General features: G+C 45.3%; 1 protein-coding gene across 1 annotated transcript in view; it reads left to right on the top strand.

The window, feature by feature from the left end:
• The window catches only part of ryr2a (ryanodine receptor 2a (cardiac)), a 1,117,859-nt gene that overhangs the window by 795,650 nt on the left and 298,444 nt on the right, over positions 1 to 23,765 (top strand). Inside the window, exons 45-53 of the mRNA XM_072511661.1 lie at positions 3,284 to 3,389; positions 4,535 to 4,655; positions 11,030 to 11,199; positions 13,908 to 14,128; positions 14,929 to 15,019; positions 17,991 to 18,131; positions 19,953 to 20,116; positions 22,137 to 22,215; positions 23,272 to 23,361. Of these exons, the coding sequence (XP_072367762.1) occupies positions 3,284 to 3,389; positions 4,535 to 4,655; positions 11,030 to 11,199; positions 13,908 to 14,128; positions 14,929 to 15,019; positions 17,991 to 18,131; positions 19,953 to 20,116; positions 22,137 to 22,215; positions 23,272 to 23,361 (1,183 nt within the window). The remainder of the gene's footprint in view (positions 1 to 3,283; positions 3,390 to 4,534; positions 4,656 to 11,029; positions 11,200 to 13,907; positions 14,129 to 14,928; positions 15,020 to 17,990; positions 18,132 to 19,952; positions 20,117 to 22,136; positions 22,216 to 23,271; positions 23,362 to 23,765) is intronic.

Genomic DNA, 23,765 nt, shown 5'->3' with positions numbered 1-23,765 from the left:
GCTTTAACTAGAACTCAATATAGGAGCAGGGGAAGGTCACTGAATCCTTCAAGTCCTGGGAAGGCGATGACATAGTGGTAGTGATCCAGAGACCCAGGGTAATGCTCTGGGGACAGGTTCAAAACCCACCATGGCAGATGGTGCAATTTGCATTCAATAAAAATCTGGAATTAAAAAAATCTAGTGACAACCATGAAACCACTGTCATTAAAAACCCATCCGGTTCACCAATGCCCTTACCTGGTTTGGCCTACATGTGATTCCATACCCACAGCAATGTGGTTGACTCTTAAATGCCCTCTGAGCAAGGGTAATTAGGGATGGGCAATAAACGCTGTCCGAGCCAACGACATCCACATCCCATGAATGAATGGGAAAAAATAGTATCACTATTCAATTTGATCATGGTTGACCTGCATCTTAATTCCAGCTACTCACTTTGATTTCATAACTTTTATTTCAAATTTATTTTCAGGATGTGGGCGTCGCTGGCTAGGCTAGCATTTTTTGCCCATCCCTAGTTTCCCTTCAGAAGGAGATGGTGAGCTGCCTTCTTGAACCGCTCCTGTCCCTGGGGTGTAGATATACCCGCCGTGCTGTTAGGGAGGGAGTTCCAGGATTTTTCCCCAGCGACAGTAAAGGAACGGCGATATATTTTCAAGTCAGGTGGTGAGTGACTTGGAGGGGAACCTCCAGGTGGTGGGGTTCCCAGGTATCTGCTGCTCTTATCGTTCTCGATGGTAGTGGTCGTGGGTTTGGAAGGTGCTGTTTAAGGACCCTTGACACATACTGCAGTGCATCTTGTAGATGGTACACACGGCTGCCACTGTTCGTCGGAGGTGGAGCATTTGAGTGTTTGTGGAAGGGGCAGCAATCAAGCAGGCTGCTATGTCCTGGATGGTGTCGAGCTTCTTGAGTGTTGTTGAAGCTACACTCATCCAGGCAAGTGAAGAGAATTCCATTACGCTCCTAACTTGTGCCTTGTAGATGGTAGAGTTTTATAGTACAGGAAGAGGCCCTTTTGTCTGCGTGGCCACCAAGCACCTATTTATTCCATTCCCAGTCCCACGTAACAAAAATCTATCATTTTCATTTTTGGAATTTTCAGTTGACCCCTGGCCACAACAGCTCTTTTGGAGAAGGGTGTTCCAGATTTACACTGCACTTCGTGTGAATACGTTTACTGACATAGCCCCTCAATGGCCTAGTTGTAATCTTAAGGTTATAACTTAAGGGCGGGATTTTCTCAGCCTGGGGCCGGGCCGGAGAATCATCACGGCCGGCGTGTGGTCGGCGCGGCGCTGGTAGAGCGCGCCCCCCCCCCCCCCGCCGATTCTCGGCCCGGGATGGGCCGAGCGGCCGTAACAAAAAATCCGAGTCCCGCCGGCGCCGTCCACGTATGGTCTTACCTGGCGGGACCTCGGTGTGGAAGGGGCAGGGGGCAGCCTGTGGGGGGGAGAGGGGGGTCCGACCCCAACCCCGGGGGGAGGGGGGGGGGGCTTCGCTGTGGCCTGGCCCGCGATCGGGGCCCACCAGTCGACGGGCCAGCCTCTTGGGCAGGGGGCCTCCTTTCTTCCGCGCCGGCCCCTGTAACTCCACGGCATGTTGCGTCGGGGACGGCGCGAGAAGGGAGCCACAGCGCGTGTGCGCGTTAGCGCCACTGCCGCGCATTGGCGTCGGGGCCACTGTGCATGTCTGGAACCCGCGGTGCTCAGTTGACCCCGGGATCGGCAGCTGGAGCAGCGTGGGTCGCTCCAGCGCTGTTGCTGATCCTGAGACCATGTTGACGCCATCGGGAAACGCGATGGCGTTTTCGACGGCGTCAACACTTAGCCTCAAGTTCAGAGAATCCCGCCCTAAGTTTTAGGGAAAGTACAGCAGCTACCTGTCTTTCTAGTCAAGTGGTTTTTGACTAGGAAGGTGCTTTGGTTGAATCGCTGAACCGTAAAAGTGTGAGAACTGAGTTAACATCAATAGGCACAGCCATATGTTTAAACATTTGTGATGGCTCAACGATATTTTTGCTAATTAAGCTCATTCACGTTGTTAAACTCAGCAAATTCTCTGAGCCAAGTTCCCTGATTTGTTATCCATATTTGCAGTTTATATAAAAATATTCTAACATCAGCAAAAGGAAAATAGGAATATATTCTTTGCAACTGATTTTTATTTAAATGCAGCTGGAAATAATGTGCTGCTGTAAATTTCTTGATTAAAAACCGTGGAGATTAAATCCTCCTTTAATACAAATCAACATGCTAACAAAATTGGGTTTACAGAATTGGCATGTTTACAATACTGCATACCTGCCATTTTATTCCAAGGATGTTAATTATGGAAAAGAAGTAATCTCCCAATTTCAACTACAAGAGGAATTTCATTCACACCACATAGTGATTTGTGTTGTTGGAAATTCCATTAGTGACACCTAAAGAGGCAGTCATTATTGGCAGCAACCTGGCTCCACTTGGGCTGTTGCTTGGTGGGCCACATGAATGGTGGTGTCAGAAGTACAATGAGAAAGATGTAAAGGAAACATTGAAACACAGTTGTATAAAATAACATAAACCATTATTTTTCAGTTGTGTTTGCTGCTAATATTCTAGGATATTGTAGTAGCGTTTTGCGTGTGTGTGCTGTGTATATAATAATATGTGAGTGTGTGTGTGTACATGTGAGTGTGTGTGTATGTGAGTGTGTGCTATGTGTGTCTATGTGAGGGTGTGTGTGGTATGTGAGTGTGTGTGTATGTGAGTGTGGGTGTGTATGTGAGTGTGTGTGTCTGTCAATGTGAGTGTTTGTGGTGTGTGTTTCTATGTGAGTGTGTTTGAGCATGTGTGTGAGTCTGTGAGTATATGGGTATGTGTATGTGAGTGTGTGTGGTGTGTGTCTATGCGTGTATGTGTGGTGTGTGTCTATATCGGTGTATGTGGTGTGTGGTATGTGTCTATGTGAGTGTGTGGTGTGTGTCTATATGAGCATATGTGGTGTGTGGGCCTATGTGAGTGTGTGTGAGTGAGCGTGTATGTGTGTGTGTCTATGTGAATGTGTGTATGTGAGTGTGTGAGTGGGTGTGTGTGTGTATGACTGTGTATATGTGAGTGTGTGTGAGTGCATGTTTGTATGTGAGTGTGTGTATAGTGTGTGTGTACATATACTGAATTTTCTGACCAGTTGTAAGCATTTGTATTACTTTGCCTCATGATTAGACACACAAATCTGCGTGAACATATGATAAATTACACAAAAAATCAGAAATATTGTGAAAATATTTGGTTGACAGAGATCTTGAAGAAGAGGAAGATGACACTATTCACATGGGGAATGCCATTATGACCTTCTATTCTGCTTTAATCGATCTGTTGGGCCGTTGTGCTCCAGAGATCCATGTAAGTAGCAAATTAACTCAAAAAAGAATTTCATGGGTCTCAAACATTATCTCAAAGGTACACAGCCCAACTGTTTTAATTTTGATAGTCCTTCACAAAAGGTACTTTGGGGGTAATTGCACAGAAGTACTTTTCTTTCTATTGAAATTGAACATTGCTAATTTCTGATGCTAATAGTCAGACTCAAGTAAAGAATAACATCAGCCTTCTCAAACTTGAGAGTGTAATTAAGTAAATAAAATAATGTATACTGCTTTCCTTTTAAAAAATAATAATATCCATAGAGAGAGTTTGAGTTCATAGAGCCTTTGTTTTGAGTTTATAGAGTTTTTTTGCAGCGTGGAAAAAGGCCATTCGGCCCCTTGTGTCTGTGCCGACCGTCAAGCACCTATCTCCTCTAATCCCATTTGCCAGCACTTGGTCCCTAGCCTTACACGCTATGGCATTTTAAGTGCTTATCTAAATACTTCTTAAATGTTGTGAGGGTTCCTGCCATTCACAAGTGGCCAATAAAGCAAATGAGATTTCCATAATTGAGTGTTTTGGGGATTTCTTTGACCAGATTGAGGTGTTCTTCACTCCCTCATAGCCCCGACTGAAGAGTTTGTGAGGTGGGGTGGGTCAGCTACAATATTCACCTTCTTCCCATGTATTCATCACCCATCAGCATTTAAATAGATCAAGAACTGAGACCTCTTTGTATTGCCTGCTTGCTTTTTCCTGCCATTGCTTCAAGTCAAGCTGCATAGAAGAGATCAGCGATCCTTGATTCCATAGCTAAAAGGGAGGCTAATCAGATCTGGGTATTTGGTGGTAACAACATTTTATGATGCCCACAAGATAGGGTAATCGATCCCAGAGAGGGCTGCTTATGGACAAACAGTTATGACTATTAAATAATAAAATCCTTCCGCCATTTTTAGAACAACAGGTTTCAGATAACATTTGGCAAAAGTCTGGAACCAGTTTGTGTCCCTTGTTCTCTTCGGCAGAGAGGAGAGGCCAACAACAACAGAAAGAGCAAAAACAGCATTGAACAAGAGAATGTCACGAAGTGCAGTGGTAATCTTGTCTTGTACCAGATATGTGTAACTTTCCTGTTTTGAATATCTCAACGCGTCTATTTTCTTTTTATATTTCAATAGCTCATTAATGCTGGCAAAGGAGAGGCAATCCGAATTAAATCCATTCTCCGGTCATTGATTCCTCTGGAAGACCTGGAAGGAGTTGTCAGCATTCCTTTCCAAATGCCAACAGTTGCTAAGGGTGAGTTTCCCACCCTATAACAGGGCTTTGGAAACTGTGAACGTGATCTACTGGCCGCGTTGTACGTGAACCGGGATGTGACACAGCCGTTAGATGCCAGGAAAGGCCTCCCCAGACTACCCTACACCTGTTACGCCTCATGAGATCTAGCCAGATCTTGTGAGACATCCCGATCTGGACCATGCCCACAATGGGCGGGTTCCTGTCTTGTAGAGTGACGTCAGCTTGGAAGCTGACTTACCTCTGCCTTCAACAGATTGGATGGCTACCTGGCATCTACCGGCCTCGCCGAGGGGACTGCAGTCGGGTGGCATTCAGTACAGGCCCCCACAGACGAGGACCAGGCGGAAAGGTACCTGGGCAGGGTCCCCCAGGCGATACGAGGCTCCTTGGTGGTCAGCCTCTGGGCAGGGTGGCACCTTCGCACTATTGGTGCCAACCTGGCACCCTGGTAGTCCCACCTGAGCACCCTGGCCATGCCACCATGATGCCATCCTGGCACTGCCAGGGTGTTCAGGTGGCACTGCTAGGCTGTCAGTGTCAAGGTGCCTTGCTGGAATTGTACCCACACTGAGGATCGGGCTCAGGGGTGCCTTGCGCATATGTGATGGGTGCAGGCTAGAGTACCTCCCAACAGGGGGCTGGGGCATTGTGGTGGTCGGGGGTTTGTGTCGGGGGGGGGGGGGGGGGGGGGTCATGAGATCTGGGTGCCATTTAAAAATGGTTCCCGATCCTTTCCTGCACTGAGGAGCTTCGCTCATCGGAGCTCCTCAGTGCAGGAAATGGGGCTAAGTTAAGCCTGGACGGGTTTATATTTTTATATAAACAACAAGACAGCGTGCCGGTAAATAGCACTGGGAACGATCCTGCCCAGAATGACACTGTTTTATTTTTCTCAGATCGTGCCCTGTGTATTAAGTAATTTCATTTGCAGACGATGATAAATTTAGTTGTGCCACAATACCAATCTATCCATAAAAGGAAAAAGGAGCAATCCCACGGGTGGAATTTTCCGGCCCCGGCCCTGGTGGACATTGCCGTGGACAGGATTAAACCTCACCCCGCCGTGGCGTGTTTTGGGGCGGTGCAGACGGCCTGCATTTGTCAGTGGGCGGGATCTCCCTGTCCCGCCATTGTCAACTGGTTTTCCTGTTCACAGCCTTCGCTGCTGGGAAACCCAGACCGGGAGGCGGTCAATGTCGGTAGGACCCAGAAGATCCCGCTAGCGGGAATGGCCAGGAGATTTTGACTGATGACTTTTAAGAGCTTCCCAAATTGTTCCCGCTCATTGCGATGACCGCCAGTGTCGGAGTTGGAAAATCGCACCCCAAATGTGTCCTTTTGGTGCCTTTCTCGTGAGTGTAGAGAGAAAAGCGGCACTCAGCTGGCTAAGGGTTTGAGATATGGTTGGTAGAAATAATCTCTGATCATTTATAAAGCACTTATATTGCATGCTATAAGCCTTCCTTTGTCAACAAAGATTATTGATTGTCTGAAGGCATTGCTGCACCATTGTGTTCAAGCTTCTATCTACGTTTGCTTACTGGAGTGGGAACAAATCAGGCACATTATTCCCATAGTCAGCCGACATTTGTTAGAATAATGGCCTTTTTCGAAGTATGATTTTTTAATAATGATGGTTTTCCAATATATTTTGGTTGACAACTGTATCTTTTTTAGGCACAACTCCAGCATTTTGGAGGTCATTAAAATCTTTGTAGACAGAGTAATCTTGAAAAATAAGGTAGATGGTGTTGAGATAAATAATTTCATTTTCTGGAAAGTGCTGAGGTGCGCAAACCATTTAGAAAATGTATAGCTCAGTTGAACATCATTATTTCAGTTAATGTGATGATATATAGTTCACTTGTGGTGAGAGGTTTTAGTGAAATTTTATGCAACACAATATTTATAAGCTTATTATTTTCTGTACATGCAGTTTTCATCAAGGCTCCCGAGTAAACTGGTGCCCTATTATACAATGAGCTCGAAGCACAGGCATGATGGCTGCGATTCTCCAGGGCTGCTAGACGCAGGCGGGATTCCCAGGGCCTGTTAAATCAGGAATGTGAGCCAAAACAGTATTCGCGCCGGGTGTCAAACCCATTGTGAGTTTCCTGGCCTGCTGGACCAGGTTCTGGACCAGAGCAGGCGAGAACCTGATTATAACAGATTTCCATACATCAAAATGTGACTAGTGGGCTGGAAGCCTGAATCAGCAGCCTCCCGGTATGTCTCCCCCCCCCCCCCCCCCCCAAACCAACTGCAAGTCACACGGGTGCCAATCTCTCCTGATCCTGCCAAACGGTGGCCAGGGGCCGAGGTCTCCAAGGCTGAAGGGTGGGGGGGCAAGGAAGTGAATATCCTTTCCACACTTACCTCTGGGGAAGAACGGTTCTTCAGGGGAGGTGGAGGTTGGGGGGGCTCAGGTCGGGGATCTTTCCCAGGATGGGCTCGTGTGGCAGATCTTCCCTCTGGGACTTTGAAAATCATTAAACTGTCTTTCGTCATGTCAAGTTGCCTTGCCTCTGATGCATTGGAACCCTTTGATTTCATTCTGGTATGTCAGGTTCAAAGACCTGTTGGATGTAGGTTAAAGTCTTCCCTTTGTAGACTTGAAACCGTTTGATGGCTCTCCCAGCATGTCAAGTTCAAAGATCAGTCAGATGTGGGTAAAAGTCTTCCCTCTATAGACTTGACACCCTTTGATGTCTTCCCCCACCATGTCAAGTTCAATCATCTGTCAGGTGAAGTTAAACACCTTCCCTTATATATTTTGGAAACCGTTGAAATGCTTTTTCCACAGTCAATTTCATTCTCCTCTGGGCATGCTGAAAAAAGTATAAGCTTTGAACTGTATTGTTCCCATTCAATTTCACAGTACACAACCTTTAACAAGTTTCTTGATTGACAGGTCCATTCTATTTCAAAGCAGGGATTAGCTTTGTTTGTTTTTATAGCTCATCCATAGAATCCCTATAGTGCAGAAGGAGGCCATTCAGACCAACACTTCTGAACCAACTTTCCGAAAGGGCACTCTACTTGGGCTCATGCCCTCATCCTACCCCGTAAACCCGCGCATTGATCATGGAAAATCCACCAGGTCATCTAAGGACACTAAGGGGCAGTTTTACCATGGCCAATCCACCTGACCTGCACATCTTTGGACTGTGGGAGGAAACCCACATAGACCTGGGGGGAACATGCAAACTTCACACAGACATCCACCCAAGGCCAGAATCGAACCCGGGTCCCTGGCACTGTGAGGCAGCAGTGCTAACCACTGTTTCACCGTGTTTCCGTTCACAGCCTATTAACTCTGAAGTGCTTCCTCTTTTGAGCAGGTGTTATTTCTAACTGCAGTTCTTTTAAAGAGGCTGTTTCTTTGTTCTTCACCTCCATTGAAAGAACTCTTTAGCATCCTGGACATAAGTGTCAAGAGAGCATTCACCCCTTTGCCCCCCTCCGAGTCCACGGCACCGGGCTGGCACTGTTGAGGGGCCAGTCTGAAGGGGGGACTGAGTGGGGGGAGGGGTTCTGAAGTGGTGATGGGGGTGGGGCTGAATAGGGAGGAGCCTGAAGGGAGGATCCTTGAGAGTGTCGCTCTCTTTTAGTGAGGGGGTCTTACCAGCAACTTGGGGGACATGGGGGCATTGCAGTGTTATTCAGAGATCAGGGCCCCCAGTAAAAAGGGTACTCCCATCTCTGAGGAGCCGGACCTGTCAGCAAATTTAGACCCTGCCCCTCTCAAGGCCAATGCAGAACCCATCCCTGCCAAAAAAGTTTCAAAGTGCCATTGAATCTTACCCCAGCAGCATACCAGCGCCAACGGGAAACACAGCGGTTTTACCACTGGTGGTAGCACTTAGTTTCCTCGCAGTCGATACCTATAGGACAATACAGAGGCATTGTGTGGTTACCTGGCAATTTGACCATGGGATGAGATTATTCCCTCCCTTTGGATGTATTGACATGAAAAAAGCTGAAACTAGTGTCAGACACAATGCACTCAAGCTGGAAAAAGAATACAGTGCGTCAGAGGATTTGTCCCAATTCTTATTTGGACAGAGCAGCTAGCAGTGTTTAATTTGTGAGTGCTGAAACAGCAAGCATGTGATAGAAATAAACATTTTATAATGTGCGGGCAGTCCGCTCCATCAGATTGCCACCCATCTGGGGAAGAGGAGTTTTTGTCCGAGTCTAGAATTAATTATTTTAAGGGTTTTAAATAGTGTTCTTTTTCTTCTGCTGCCTTTCATGGAGCATATTGCTACTAAAAGTCAAATGGGCGAGTGTGCTCTGAACACGGCATATATTTCAGCTACTTGATTTGAGTTTGAAATTTCTTTTAACTTTCTTAATCTGCTGAGAGAGTAGGAGTGGGGTGGACGTTGTGGAGCTTTAACATGCATGTAATGTCACCAACAGGCCTGATTGACAGGTTTAGCTTCCAATTAGAACAGAGAACAGTACAGCACAGAACAGACCCTTCAGCCCTCGATGTTGTGCTGAACATTGTCCGAAACAAAGATCAAGCTATCCCACTCCCTGCCATTCTGGTGTGCTCCATGTGCCTATCCAATAACCGCTTGAAAGTTCCTAAAGTGTCCGACTCCACTATCACAGCAGGCAGTCCATTCCACACCCTAACCACTCTCTGAGTAAAGAACCTAACTCGGACATCCCTCCTATATCTCCATCCCTGAACCTTATAGTTATGCCCCCTTGTAACAGCTACATCCATCCGAGGAAATAGTCTCTGAACTTCCACTCGATCTATCTCCCTCATCATCTTATAAACCTCTATTAAGTCGCCTCTCATCCTCCTCCGCTCCAAAGAGAAAAGCCCTAGCTCCCTCAACCGTTCCTCATAAGACCTATCCTGCAATCCAGGCAGCATCCTGGTGAATCTCCTTTGCACCCTTTCCAATGCTTCCACATCCTTCCTATAGTGAGGTGACCAGAACTGCACACAATACTCCAAATGTGGTCTCACCAAGGCCATGTACAGTTGCAGCATAACCCCACGGCTCTTAAACTCAAGCCCCCTGTTAATAAACGCTAACACACTATAGGTCTTCTTCACGGCTCTGTCCACTTGAGTGGCAACCTTCAGAAATCTGTGGACATGAACCCCAAGATCTCTCTGTTCCTCCATGTTCCTCAGAACTCTGCCGTTGACTCTGTAATACACATTCAAATTTTTTCTACCAAAATGAATCACTTCGCACTTAACAGGGTTAAACTCCATCTGCCATTTATTGGCCCAGCTCTGCATCCTATCAATGTCTCTTTGCAGCCTACAACAGCCCTCCATCTCATCCACTACTCCACCAATCTTGGTGTCATCAGCAAATTTACTGACCCACCATTCAGCCCCCTCCTCCAAGTCATTGATAAAAAACACAAATAGCAGAGGACCCAGCACTGATCCCTGTGGTACACCGCTGGTAACTGGTCTCCAGTATGAAAATTTTCCATCCACCACCACCCTCTGTCTTCTATGTGATAGCCAGTTACTTATCCAATTGGCCAAATTTCCCTCTATCTCATACCTCCTTACTTTCTTCATAAGATGACCATGGGGAACCTTATCAAACGCCTTAATAAAATCCATGTATACGACATCTACTGCTCTATCTTCATCTACACACTTAGTTACCTCCTCAAAGAATTCAATCAAAATTGTGAGGCAAGACTTACCCTTCACGAATCCGTATTGACCATCCCGGATTAAGCTGCATCTTTCCAAATGGTCATATTTACTGCCAGACAATTACATCTGTTACAAGAAGATGGTCAGCGTAAAATACAAAGGCTATCAGCTGTTAATCATTTAGAAGTTTGCCATTGTTCGTAAAATGCTAAATTGAAATGTTCCGGATATTCTGGGAAGACTACTAGCTTCTAGAGGCGTGTACAATGTTTTTCTCTAAATACTTGTTCCGTTGACCTGTATACATTGGGTAAAATCAACATCCTTACCGATCTCCATTGAGATAACGTGAGCAAGTAATCCCTGGTCCCTCTCACTCTATGGAGTGGGGTGGTATTGTGAATGTGAACAGCAGAACTTGAGTTTGACTGCTCCTGCTCTGCCAGATTTTCAGTTTCACTACCATGGGGATGTGGTGAGAAGACCACCAGCGGCTTCCCCAGCGGAGAGGCGATATCGAAGCGAATGCTGGGCCATGTCTCGTGGCTAACCTGAGAACACCATAGTCGACAATAGAGGTTGTTTGCACAGCTAGCTATGCGACGCTTCCGCACCTGGAAAGGAAAGCAAAACTAAAAATAAAGATGGTCCCTGGACTTTTCTAAGGAAAATGTTATTAATACATTCAGTAATTTGCAAATACATATGTTTCTTTTAGATGGGACGGTTGTGGAGCCAGACATGTCAGCAGGATTCTGCCCTGATCATAAAGCAGCCATGGTATTGTTCCTCGAGAGGGTGTATGGGATCGAAGAACAAGATTTCCTTTTACATCTGCTGGAGGTTGGCTTTCTGCCAGACCTTCGAGCTGCTGCCTCATTGGACACGGTGTGTAGATAAAAGGCCTCTGAGGTTTAATTGGTGTCATGTTTCTGCATGTTTCTGTCAATGTGATATAAGTACAATGCTGATTCAACAGTTCAGCCATTCACACTGGGAAAAAAGTGGCCTGACTGACTGCTAGATAAAGCCATCAATCTATAATATCAACGGACACTTCCAGGTTAGTGGAGTAAAAGAAATAAATTCAATTCGTCATCTGTGCTGTCAGCAAGTAGTCACTAAGGTGTAATGGTGAATATTTTTCACACAGCCAGACTGTAGGAATTTTCCTCATCAATATTTTGGCAGGAATAATGAACATATAAAACTTTAATATTCTATCTACTTGTACTGTACCTGCAATATAATTGTACAATTTGTCTTCCCAAAGTACTCTTCTATCCAGAAGAAATGCTTTGAGAAGCTTAAATTGGAATGAAGTATTAATTGCTACAGGATTGTCACTTGTGGCATGAAACTCAGAGCACAATTTTGAATGATAAATGTGAAGAATTAGTCCAGACCTGCATTAGCACAGCATTAAAACCGATTGGAAAAATCACACGCATTTATTTATTTATTTTTAAAATAAATTTAGAATACCCAATTCATTTTTCCAATTAAGGGGCAATTTAGCGTGGCCAATCCACCTACCCTGCACATCTTTAGGTTGTGGGGGTGAAACCCACGCAAACACGGGGAGAATGTGCAAACTCCACACAGACAGTGACCCAGAGCCGGGATCGAACCTGGGAACCTGAGTGCCATGAGGCAGCAGGGCTAACCCACTGCGCCACCGTGCTGCCCTTCACACACGTTTATAACACTTTGCTGCCTGTATATGTTGTGTAAAATTAGTGACATCACACAGTATCGTATCAGTTGCCAATCCTTCCACCATACATCTACTCCACACAATTGGTCTCTTTCCAGGACCAGGAATGACACTTCCAAAATGACAAATGAGGGCTAATTTTTCAAAATTGCATTTCTAGTGCAAGAGCCTCGCCCACCGTGAGCACATGTTGGGAATTTGGGCCTGTGTTTCTTCGCTCCCGTGAATTTACATCCATTTACTATCAGTTGACTGGGCCATGAGAAATCCCTAATAATATCAGATCATCATTTTGGATTGAGCAAACCAGTGTCAGCCATGAGGGCAGTTTCCAAACGTGTTTTAAATGACTGGCAATGCCCAGTTTGTAAAGTACAGAACAAAATTACTGGAACAGCCTAAACTGAAGAGCTGCAACAAAATAACAGCAGATTATTGTAACGCCTGAGCATGAATCATGCACAAAGTTAGAGTGCTTGTATGATACAAGCTACTGGCAGCCATATATAATGTGCACCGCATTTCTCCTCCAAGAACCCTATACTATTGATATGGTAGATAAACATTTTCTCAGGGGGCCGAATGGCCTCCTTCTGCACTGTAAATTCAATGATAATCTATGATTAATCTAGGACAAAGGTTCGGCACAACATCGTGGGCCGAAGGGCCTGTTCTGTGCTGTATTTTCTATGTTCTATGTTCTATTCTGGCATTGTAAATGACTGGTATCTTAACAAAATGGAAATCAATGAATGGGTGTCAGCTTCTCTATCACCTGCATTATTTGATGATCCTCTTACGGTAACACAGTGGTTAGCACTGTTGCTTCACAGCGCCAGGGTATCCAGGTTCGATTCCCGGTTTGGGTCACTGTCTGTGTGGTGTCTGCACGTTCTCCCCGTGTCTGCGTGGGTTTCCTCTGGATGCACTCGGTTTCCTCCCACGTGCTGTTAGGTGAATTGGACATTCTGAATTCTCCCACAGTGTCCCCGAACAGGCGCCGGAATGTGGCGACTAGGGGCTTTTCACAGTAACATCATTGTAGCGTTAATGTAAGCCTACTTGTGACAATAACAAAATTATTATTATTGTAATTGAATGTTTCACAGCTTGTTCTGTCCTCATCAGCAACATATTCAAATGGGGTGGGATTATGGAAACAGGGTACATGGGGTCACAGTAGTAAAGTATCTAAGGCGACAGTGGGCAAATGCGGCCAGGAGGCCATCAGGGTTCTATGTGTGGCCCACAAGACATTTTGTTGACTGTTTCCCATGTGCAGAGTTGCCACATTCCGCTGCTTTCCATCCGTGTAGCTTTTTTCCTACCGGTATGACCGGAACGATACACATAAAGCAAGGGCACATGAAGTGAGATGTGTGCTGATTACAGACAACATTGACTGTGAGAGCCGTGCGCTCCCTCTGCATCCAATCAAATGTAAATATTTATTTTGTTTTTACCACTTGAAGTTGATCACAGTTCTATTAATATATAAAAGATTGAGCATTTTTTATAACTCGTTATAATTCAGCGCGCATTAAATGTGTTCAATTTTATTCATGGGGTGATGGTTAGTGAACATGCCTGATTTCAACCTTGCGGCCCACTGGGATGAAGGAGAGCCTCGGTTTCCCATCGCTGGTCTAAGGGATAGTGGCTAAGCTGAGAGAGAGTGTCAGGGGCCGGACTGTACCCATGTTAAAACGTGCAATGTGGTAATCAGAACAGGGTGTGCATTTCAGCAAGTTATTGAGTGGGGTAGGAGGAATCTTGGAGCAGAATTTCTCAAATTAACCAGCCTGCCCAGACTAAGGGCCCATGATTGCTTTTCACTGGAGAGATAAATTAGTTTTTTTTGTTTTTTTTTCATCTTTAGGCTGCCTTGAGTGCTACAGATATGGCATTGGCACTGAATCGATACTTGTGCACTGCTGTCTTGCCACTTTTAACAAAGTGTGCTCCACTCTTTGCTGGCACTGAACATCATGCGTCCCTTATTGATTCCTTGTTGCACACTGTCTACAGGTTGTCTAAAGGGTGCTCCCTCACTAAAGCTCAGAGGGATGCTATTGAGGAATGCTTACTTGCAATCTGTGGGTAAGTTAAATGATAAGATTTGCTGCGGAGTAAAATTGAATATTTGAGGTTCAGGCTATGTCCAACATTGCATCACGTTCTATGTATCTGAGGTCAGCTAATTTTGATTTCAGTTCAATGATGTCTGAAAACCAATCAAAGAGCACAGGAAGACGTATGGCACAGAGGGTAACTTTCCGATTGCTGGAACAGAAGCTCCGAGTTCTGAAGTGTGTGATGGGTCCCCCGGCCCTGTGTAAAAGTCAGGGATCAGCCAGATCCTGCTTGGATCGTTCATCCTGCAGCCATTAAACAAACAATGGCCCTTTAATTGGCTAGAATTAGGACCAACCCTCACCAAGAGGCAGGTCCTGCCTCAGAGAGCACTGACCAATTGGGAAGTGCTGACAACTCTCATGTCCCAATAGCGGCACCACAGCCATCCCAGAGCAAGTTTAAAATATACCGCCCCTTCCTGCTGTGTTGTAACTACTCTTTACTCCAGATCTGCAAAATTAAGCAACTTCTTTTCTTGCTCAACCTCTCTTGCAATGCTTTAGCTTTTAAGATCAAAACCTGGCATAATCTGATCCTTACTTCCCGGTTTACCTTGTATATTTTTGTTAATTTGGTTCTTGGGGTTGTCCTCAATTTATGCGTCTTTGCCCTTTCTTTGGTACCTCAATTTAAAAAAAAAATAGAATAATTATATTTTTGTAACAGTATTTAAAGGGACTGTGTAATTATTGTGCTGCTGTGCTGGTAAACATAAGAAGGAATCACATCCAAATCTCAACCTAGAGATTTCCCTGTCTACACAGTCAACTACGACCATCCATGATGCAGCACCTATTGAGGAGACTGGTGTTTGATGTCCCCCTGCTGAATGAACATGCAAAGATGCCTCTGAAAGTAAGTATGTGTTTGCCCAAATGTGGTAAGTTGTTTAAAGCCCATTGTTGCTATAGTTCCTGATATTCATGTCAGAATTCTTAATGCCCATCCCTCATTGCCCTTGTGAAGGTAGTGATGAGTTCACTTTCTGAACTGCGGCAGTCTATGTGGTGTAGGTACACCGAAATGCTGTTAGGGAGGCATTTCCAAGATTTTGACCAGCGGCTGTGAAGGAATGGCGATACATTTCCAAGTCAGGGTGGTGAGTGGCTTGAAGGGGAACTTGCAGGTGGTGGTGTTCCCATGTGTCTACTGCCCTTGTCCTTCTAGGTGGGAGAGGTCGTGGGTCTGGAAGGTGCAGTGCAAGGACTGCATTTGTTAAAATTTTTAATCTTAATGTGTGCTGGTAAGAAGGTTAAAATATAATTTTCCTTGAGGTGGTATAGTGATGATGTTTTCTTTTCCTGTGCTGTTGAAGGATCAAGATTGAATTGGTTTATTGTCATGTGTACCGAGGTACAGTGAAAAGTATTGTTCTGTGTGCAGCTCAAACAGATCATTCCATACACGAAAAGAAAATACATAGTAGGGCAAACATAAAATACACAATGTAAATACATAGACACAGGCATCGGGTGAAGCATACAGGAATGTAGTACTACTCAGTAGAGATCAAATCAGTCCAAAAGTCCATCAGTCCATAAGAGGGTCATTTAGGAGTCTGGTAACAGTGGGGAAGAAGCTGGGCGGAATTCTTCCCTCCCACGCCGGGGGGGAGAATCGCTGGGGCGCTGCGCGAGTCCCGCCACGCCGCCCCGGCACCCGCACGCGATTCTCCCACCCCCCCCAAACCGGCACGGCGAGAATCACGGCTGGCTGCTGGGAGAATCGCCGCTCGCCGTCTGTAACGGGCGGGCGGCGATTCTCCGGCCCGGATGGGCCGAGCGGCCTGCCCAACGCGACAACTTCTCACCGCCGCCGTCCACACCTGGGGCGAAATTCTCCTACCCGCCCCGCCACATTTCTGCGCCGACCGGCCGGCGGGAGTCTCCGTAACACCGGCCGGTCAATGGGGTTTCCCATTGTGGGGCAGCCCCACGCCGTCGGGAAACCCCCGGGCGCCGGCAGAACGGAGACTCCCACCGGCGGAGAATGACGCCCCTGGTCGCTGCCGGCGGGAACAGTGCGGGAACACGGGGGGGACGGCCTGTGGGGGGTGGGGAGGGCGATTCCTGCACCGGGGGCGGCCTCAAAAGGGGTCTGGCCCGTGTTCGGTGCCCACCGATCGGCGGGCCGGCCTCTCTAAAGGAGGACCTCCTTTCCTCCGCCGCCCCCCAAGATCCATCTGACATCTTGTTGTGAATCTCTGGAATTCCTTGCCCAGTGAAGCAGTTGAGGCTCCTTCTTTAAACGTTTTTAAGAAAAAGAAAGATGCCTTTTAAAGAATAAAGGGATTCGGGGATATGGTGTACGGGCCGGAGAGTGGAGCTGAGTCCACAAAGATCAGCCATGATCTCATTAAATGGCGGAGCAGGCTCGAGGGGCCAGGTGGCCTACTCCTGTTCCTAGTTCTTATGTTCTTATCTTCTTGCGGGGCGGCCTCGGGGAGGACGGCAACCGCGCATGCACGTGTTAGCGTTGGCCAACCCACGCATGCGCGGTTGATGTAATTTATGCTGCACCGGCCGCGTCATTTATGCGGCGCCGCTTTTACCCGGCACCAAGGCCCGGCGCGCGTAAATGACACAACGCTGCTACTAGCCCCCTGGGGGCGGGAGAATAGGGGGCTGGGAGCGGGCTCCGACGCAGGAGTGAAACACTCCGGTTTTCACTCCGGCGTCGGGACTTAGTCTCCCGATGGGAGAATTGCGCCCGCTGTTTTTGAACCGGTTAGTGCGTGTTCTCAGACTTTTGTATCACCTGCCCGATGGAAGAAGTTGGAAGAGTGAGTAAGCCAGATGGGAGGGGTCTTTGATTGTGCTGCCTGCTTTCCCCAGGCAGCGGGAAGTGTAGACAGAATCAATGGATGGGAGGCGGGTTTGCATGATGGACTGGGAGGTGTTCATGGCTCTCTGTAGTTCCTTGCAGTCTTGGGCCGAGCCGTTGCCATACCAGGCTGTGATGCAGCCCGATAGGATGCTTCCTATGATACATCTTTAAAATGTGCTAAGAGTCAATGTGGACATGCCGAATTTCCTTAGATTCCTGAGGAAGTATAGGTGCTGTTGTGCTTTTTTGGTCGTAGCATCGACGTAGGTGGACCAGGACAGATTGTTGGTGATGAGCACACCTACGAATTTGAAGCTGTCAACCATCTCCAACTCAGTCCCGTTGATGCAGACAGGGGTGTGTACAATGTTTTGCTTCCTGAAGTCAATGACCAGCTCTTTAGTTTTGCTGGCATTGAGGGAGAGATTGTTGTCGCTGCACCGCTCCACTAGGTTCTCTATCTCCCTCCTGTATTCTGCGTCATCGTTGTTCGAGATTCAACCCACTACAATCAGTTGACATAATTGATAGATGCTGAGCAGAGCCTTGGTGCTCCTTCAGAGGAAGGAGGTATAGTTTGGGCCACTTTTAGTATCGTAGAAAGCGGGTGTTCAGCCATCGAGCCTCTGCCAGCTCTCTGAAAGAGCTATCCAATTAGTCGCCATTTCCCTGCCCTTACCTCATTGACCTGTAAATTTTGAGAATTTATTTGATTCTCGTCTGAAAGTTATTATTTCAGTGTACTTCCAGCACGCTTTCAGAGAATGCATTTCCAATCATAATAACAGTTTTTTTTCTCTGTTTCCCTGTGTTTCTTTTCCGACTGTTCCAGACCTTCTTGTCGTACATTCTTGATGGAGGCCCTGGGAGCAGGTTATCTGTCCGCCTTCTCCGGGAATGATGCACATTACATAACGAGGGGGAAAACAAAATAAAATCAATGTCTTTTTTTAAGAAGTAATTTTTGTTCAGTAACCAACCTGTCATCCTTCTCTTCCAGTTATTGACCAATCACTATGAAAGGTGTTGGAAGTATTACTGTCTTTCCGGAGGTTGGGGTAGCTTCGGGGCAACTTCAGAAGAGGAGCTTCATTTGTCCAGGAAGTTGTTCTGGGGTATTTTCGATGCCCTGTCTCAGAAGGTACCTTTGCAGGGGAAGCAAAACCTGGGATTTCTATCTTGCTGTCCACCATAACAACAGTTTTTTATATTTTTTTCTATTTTATTAATTAAGGGCCAACCCACCTACCCTGCACATCTTTGGGGTGTGGGGGTGAGACCCACACAGACATGGGGAGAATATACAAACTCCACACAGACAGCGACCTGGAGCTGGGATCGAACCCGGGTCCTCGGCGCCGTGAGCCAGCAGCACTAACCACTGCGCCACCGTGCTGCCCTCAACAGTTCTTGATAAATAACCATTTTTTCTCTTGAAGTTAACCTTACTAATTCTGTCTCACCTAATAGTTCCGAAAGCAATTTTCAGTTGCTAGGTCCATTCCCTTTTATTTAATAATTATAGTATCAAATGATATGCAGTCTGGATCTATTGAGCAATAGTGGTACAAAATATACTTTTCGTGTTCTGAGAAAATGCCACTTCCATTTCCTCTTTTTTTACTGTTTTATATTTAGTATAAAGTCATATTTCCAATCCTACCTAAAATCCAAGTGCTTGTTATTTGCAACATTTATATTCAAACACAGTAACTGGGTAAAGTTTCTTACCCCTTGTCAAGTCCTGTCTGCTTCAAAATAATATAATTTAATCATTTACTGTTGAGCTTGTCACATTGTCTCATTTATGACTCACTGACACTTTGAGGATGCGTTTGTTTTGTAACTGACTTGCATTCATGAACTGCCTGGAAATAATTCCATCTTTTCATAGCTAAAGAAAACACAAAAAGTGAAGGAGATAGCATTTTTTAAATTAATACTTATGGGAATGCCTGCCCATAATTTGTAACTTTGACTCCCTCCCCTACTAACAAGATATCCAAAATGACAGGCAAAATGAAAGCCACTTTCACATAAGGAGATAGGCGGTGTTGAAGTAATTTAGGGTAGAAGTTGGCCAGCACCCGATTGTGGCCATGGAACGGGCAGTGCGATGTGCCCTCATCCAGGTTAGCCTGAGGATTACCCAACACTAATAATCAAGCCAACTATGGCTGCCTCCCTCACTGGTGATGGTGGATGGGCAGGGGTGTGTGTGTGTAAGCAAGTACTGCTTTCAGTCAGCTGCCTGGGACGACTAAAAGCAAGGACCAATATGTCCCTGCTGCTGGCACAGATTGGTCACAGGCTCTCGCAACCAGAAAGTGTTTGCATTTTACATGCAAGAAACATTCAAAATGCAGACCAGTCACTGCCTCTTTGTGTTCATACCAATGCAGACTAAAATACAAATAGTGCAGCATTTATAAATCCTTGAATTTCGCTAAAGAGAAACCTACAGGAAATGGATTCTCAGAAACCAAGGGAGTGGAGCTGATGCTGTAGATCAGCCATGATTGCACTGAATCACAGGGCAGAATAGATGGACCAAATGGTTTACCCCTGCTCCTATTTCTTGTACTCTTATAGGACGAGGTTCTCTGGCCTCCCCGTGGCGTGTTTCTTGGCGGCGGGAGGCGGCCCGCCATTAGCCGGCAGCGGGATCTTCTGGTCCCACTGCTGTCAATGGGAATTCTCATTGAATCCACCCCACGCGCAGGGAAACCCACGGCAGGGGTGCCGGCGCGAACAGCCGTAATGTCTCACCCAAAGATTACAATAAAATTGCAGATCCTTAATAATAATAATAATTCCATTTAGAGATTCACATTCTGAGCCTAATCGGAACTGGAATGTGGACTGAGCAAAATGGAAATGGTGGAGGGAGCGACAGGTGGATTTGCAATTCTTTGAAGTGATCAAGTGGATGGATGCTTTGAGCTTCTTTCTGTCTCTGCAGAAATATGAACCCGAATTATTTAAGCTGGCGTTGCCCTGTTTGAGTGCTGTTGCAGGCGCCCTGCCCCCAGACTACATGGAATCCAACTATGTGGCAATGATGGAGAAACAGTCTTCAATGGATACAGAAGGAAACTTCAACCCACAGCCCGTAGATACATTAAGGTTTGATTGGGCAGCTTTTGAACACTTCTGTTTCCTGGAGCTCACGTCCTGATCAGGAGCAATCCTTAACTGTGCAAATCGATAACATTAAGTTCTTGATGCCAGCTAACAATTTCAACTTTCAGGGAAAGAGAGGGGATGGGTTAGATGAGGGAAGGGGCATTTCAAAAGTTTTTTTTGTCTTTTAAATGCATTTGTCTTCCCCTTCTCCTCACAGCGTTCTGACAGTATGGTATAAATCTGCACTCGTATACATCACCAGTTATTCCTTCATATTTCCCTTCACAAATATGAATGTAAAGTGTGACTCGCATGCTTGATTATTGATAAACAAAGATTCTAAATATTCAGCCTCCCTGTTGCAAATTTTCCAGGTTGGAAGTAAATAGTTCCTTGGGTTCAGAATCACCTGTTACTCTGTTAAATTGACTTTACTGTGTTCTGTGACCTGGGAGTGCACTTTTACTGCTCAATATCTTGTTAAACTATAGTGTGTCCTGGGACCCACAGCACAGACCCTCTTATTGCTTGTGCTGAATACTATGCTCCTTTTCGTATTGAGGCACGCTGAAGGTATTTCTGGGTACTTGGGACCAATTGTAGTACAACCAACTGGTTTATTCTACATGAGCTATATGAGCAAATAGGATACTTTCTAGAAAGGTATATCAATTTTATACTATAGTAATACCATAACATAGCTGTCCCTATGCAAAGCCTACTGTCTTTACAGTACGAACAAGATAGGTTATGTGTACCTTTATGTGTCACTGAGAGGTGCCTATCTTGGACTTCTCTCTCCAGAGAGAAAGAATAAAGGAAAAACAATGACTATCCTCTGACCATCTCCCAACTGAGTTGAGGTTTGACCCACTGAGTTTTGAATTAAAGTTACTGCCTTATATAAAAAGTTACTCCTCGGTGTGCAAGCTTGTGGTATTGGTATGTCTGTAAAGCTAAGCCCCACTGCCGACCATAATGGATAAAAATGATTCTATTGTAACAGGAAATACCTAAGCCGATCCCTGAATGACGTTAAATGTCTCAATGCTTTAACTAACATGCAAAGGTAAACAGCCAGATGCCTGTAATGGCGGGCCTGTCATCCGTATCCCATCTTGGGAATCATCCTAATCAACATTTGAAGTGGGAGCGAATCCCTTTATGTGCATTAACCTTTGATAACATGTCAAACAAAATTCTTTTCAGTCTACTAAGTCAGTGACAATCCCAAAATGCCAATACACTGAGTTAACTGATTCAACACGGCACAGTCGAAGCCTTAGAGAAATCATTGCAAAGGACTGGGGATGCATTTTACTCCCAATATTAAGATTGGTGGAGCAGGTTTCACTGGCTTCACTGTATTTGTTTGGTGATGTTATGCGATACGGATCTTGGCTGTTTACTTGAAAAACACAGAGGTACAGAGAAAACAAAGCAGCATGAGGAAGTTCTGCGAAGATTAGTGTTGAGGAGTGATAGGAAGATCAACAAGTTGCAGGACCAAGGTGTGTTCCCCAACCATCTAGAGTCAAGGTAGATCTTACATAATCCAACACAATAAGCAGTGTATCAGGTTAGTTAGGAGTCGACACGGCCCCATTAAAGCAAAGTAGTTTCTGTGAAGCTAATGCATTCTTTATAGACCAGTAAGGAAGGACCTCGCCTAATGGAATTATAGACCTTTGCAGCGTATGGCAGCTCTCTCGAGCTATCAGTTTAGTTTCATTGCCCTGTCTCTTAGCCATACTCTCTTGTTTCGGTCTTCCAAATTGAAATTAGTAGCAAAATGAATCACATTTGAAAGCATTTAGCAGTTGACTGCCAAGATATAGGGAGCAGATGTAAAATTCATCATTTAGTCAACAGTTAAGGAAGAAGAGAGGGGAGGGGAGAAAACTAAATTTCCTTTCAGCAGTGGCTGACTAATATCATCACAAGCGGTTTACAAGTTATTATTAATACAAAGATGCGGTTCAGAGGATAACTTTACTTCTTTGTTCACTTCCATTGTCAGTACAACTCTTCCGGAAAAGTTGGATTATTTTGTCAACAAATATGCAGAACACAGTCATGACAAATGGGCGATGGACAGGGTAAGCCTTTTTATTTTACTTTCATTCTTCCCTGGGGTTTTCATTTGGTGCAGAGCACAGCCAGTTGTTAGAGCACCACGCTCCTGAGCTTTCACTGATGCTGCTGTAGATTGGCCAATGGGAAACAGACAAAAGAGGTCTATATCATAACGTCATTGCTCATCTGATGCGACCATCAATTCGCACGAGACGATTAGTGGAAGTGAACAGTGGTTTTAATAAGCTAGATCTGTGCCTGCCTACGACTGCTCTGTACTGAGTGTCGCCTACAGGCTGTAGGTTTATATACCACCCCCGAGGGGCGGAGCCATGGCGGAGCCCACAGGGGCATCAACATAACACAGTACAATACAGTGGTGAATTGCAGTAGCAATACGTTCACCACATCATCATCTCCCTATACCAGCGTGACTGAGATCAGGAAGTCGGTGCTTATTACAATTAATCCGAAAAACACCATTGTTCTTCACCAACAAACTGCACCATGTACTTTTCATAAACAATGGACCCACCTCTGAGCACTTTTGTTACTTACATTTGATTTTGCTTCATTCTCATTAAGCTGCATGCTCGTCACGTCACAGAAGCATTCCACGCATAAAGAGTATTTTCCCTCGCAGAAAATAGGATGCACTTACGATATATCTACACACAGGTTTGGGTTAAATTTGCTCTCATTCACAACTGCAGATCACAATCTGTTTCCTGCTGAGAGGGTACTCACACACTTCGCTCCTAAGGTGTTGAGACAGTTGTAAGGAAGTGTGCAAGTGCTGTACATGCGATAGGCCCTGTGTTGTACCATCCTCTTTGTGGTAAATCCTGTGGTCTGTGCACCTTCTCCCAATTCATACACAACATCAGCGACTTGCCATGCTGCCTTGTGCCCAGCATACCAGTATTTCACTGCTTCATGAGGTATTCGAACACAGCATACTTGAGGACACACTGCACCAATGACTGCTGGTTTGATAGAATTTGCTACAATGATCAAACTATATCTTGGATAACACCCAAACTGCCATAAGATCAAAATAACATGGTGTTTCTTTCCAGTTTGCAAATGGATGGGTGTACGGTGAAACATGTAACGAGGCTGCCAAGGTTCATCCTTTGTTAAAACCATTCAAACTCCTGTCTGAAAAGGTGGGTAGGAAGGAAATACTTATCTCAATAACTGAGTGTTATTGTACAGAAAATGATGGATACTTAGAAATAATTGAAAGGTAACAATTTCAAAAGAATGATGCTGCAAACGTGCAGAGTGAAGCCTGAATTAATTATAATTATTATTTTATTTTGTCTTATTCCTAACATGAAGTTATAGCTTTCAACTTACTCCCAACATTCAATTTTATTTGAAAATACAAATTGTAAAATTCATCAGTATATATTTTTATTCTATTTTGTCTGCATTTTTGATACAAGAACTTTAATCCAAAGTGGATAATGATAGGAAATATGTCCTGTGAAGATATGTGAGAATATTCGCATTGAATGGTTGGTATGATGAAATGTAGCCCTTATCAAGGTGAAGGATGTTTATTCTA

Source organism: Scyliorhinus torazame, chromosome 1 (genome assembly GCF_047496885.1).
Source record: "Scyliorhinus torazame isolate Kashiwa2021f chromosome 1, sScyTor2.1, whole genome shotgun sequence".
Taxonomy (NCBI): Eukaryota; Metazoa; Chordata; class Chondrichthyes; order Carcharhiniformes; family Scyliorhinidae; genus Scyliorhinus; species Scyliorhinus torazame.
This window is presented reverse-complemented; position numbering and strand designations above follow the sequence as displayed.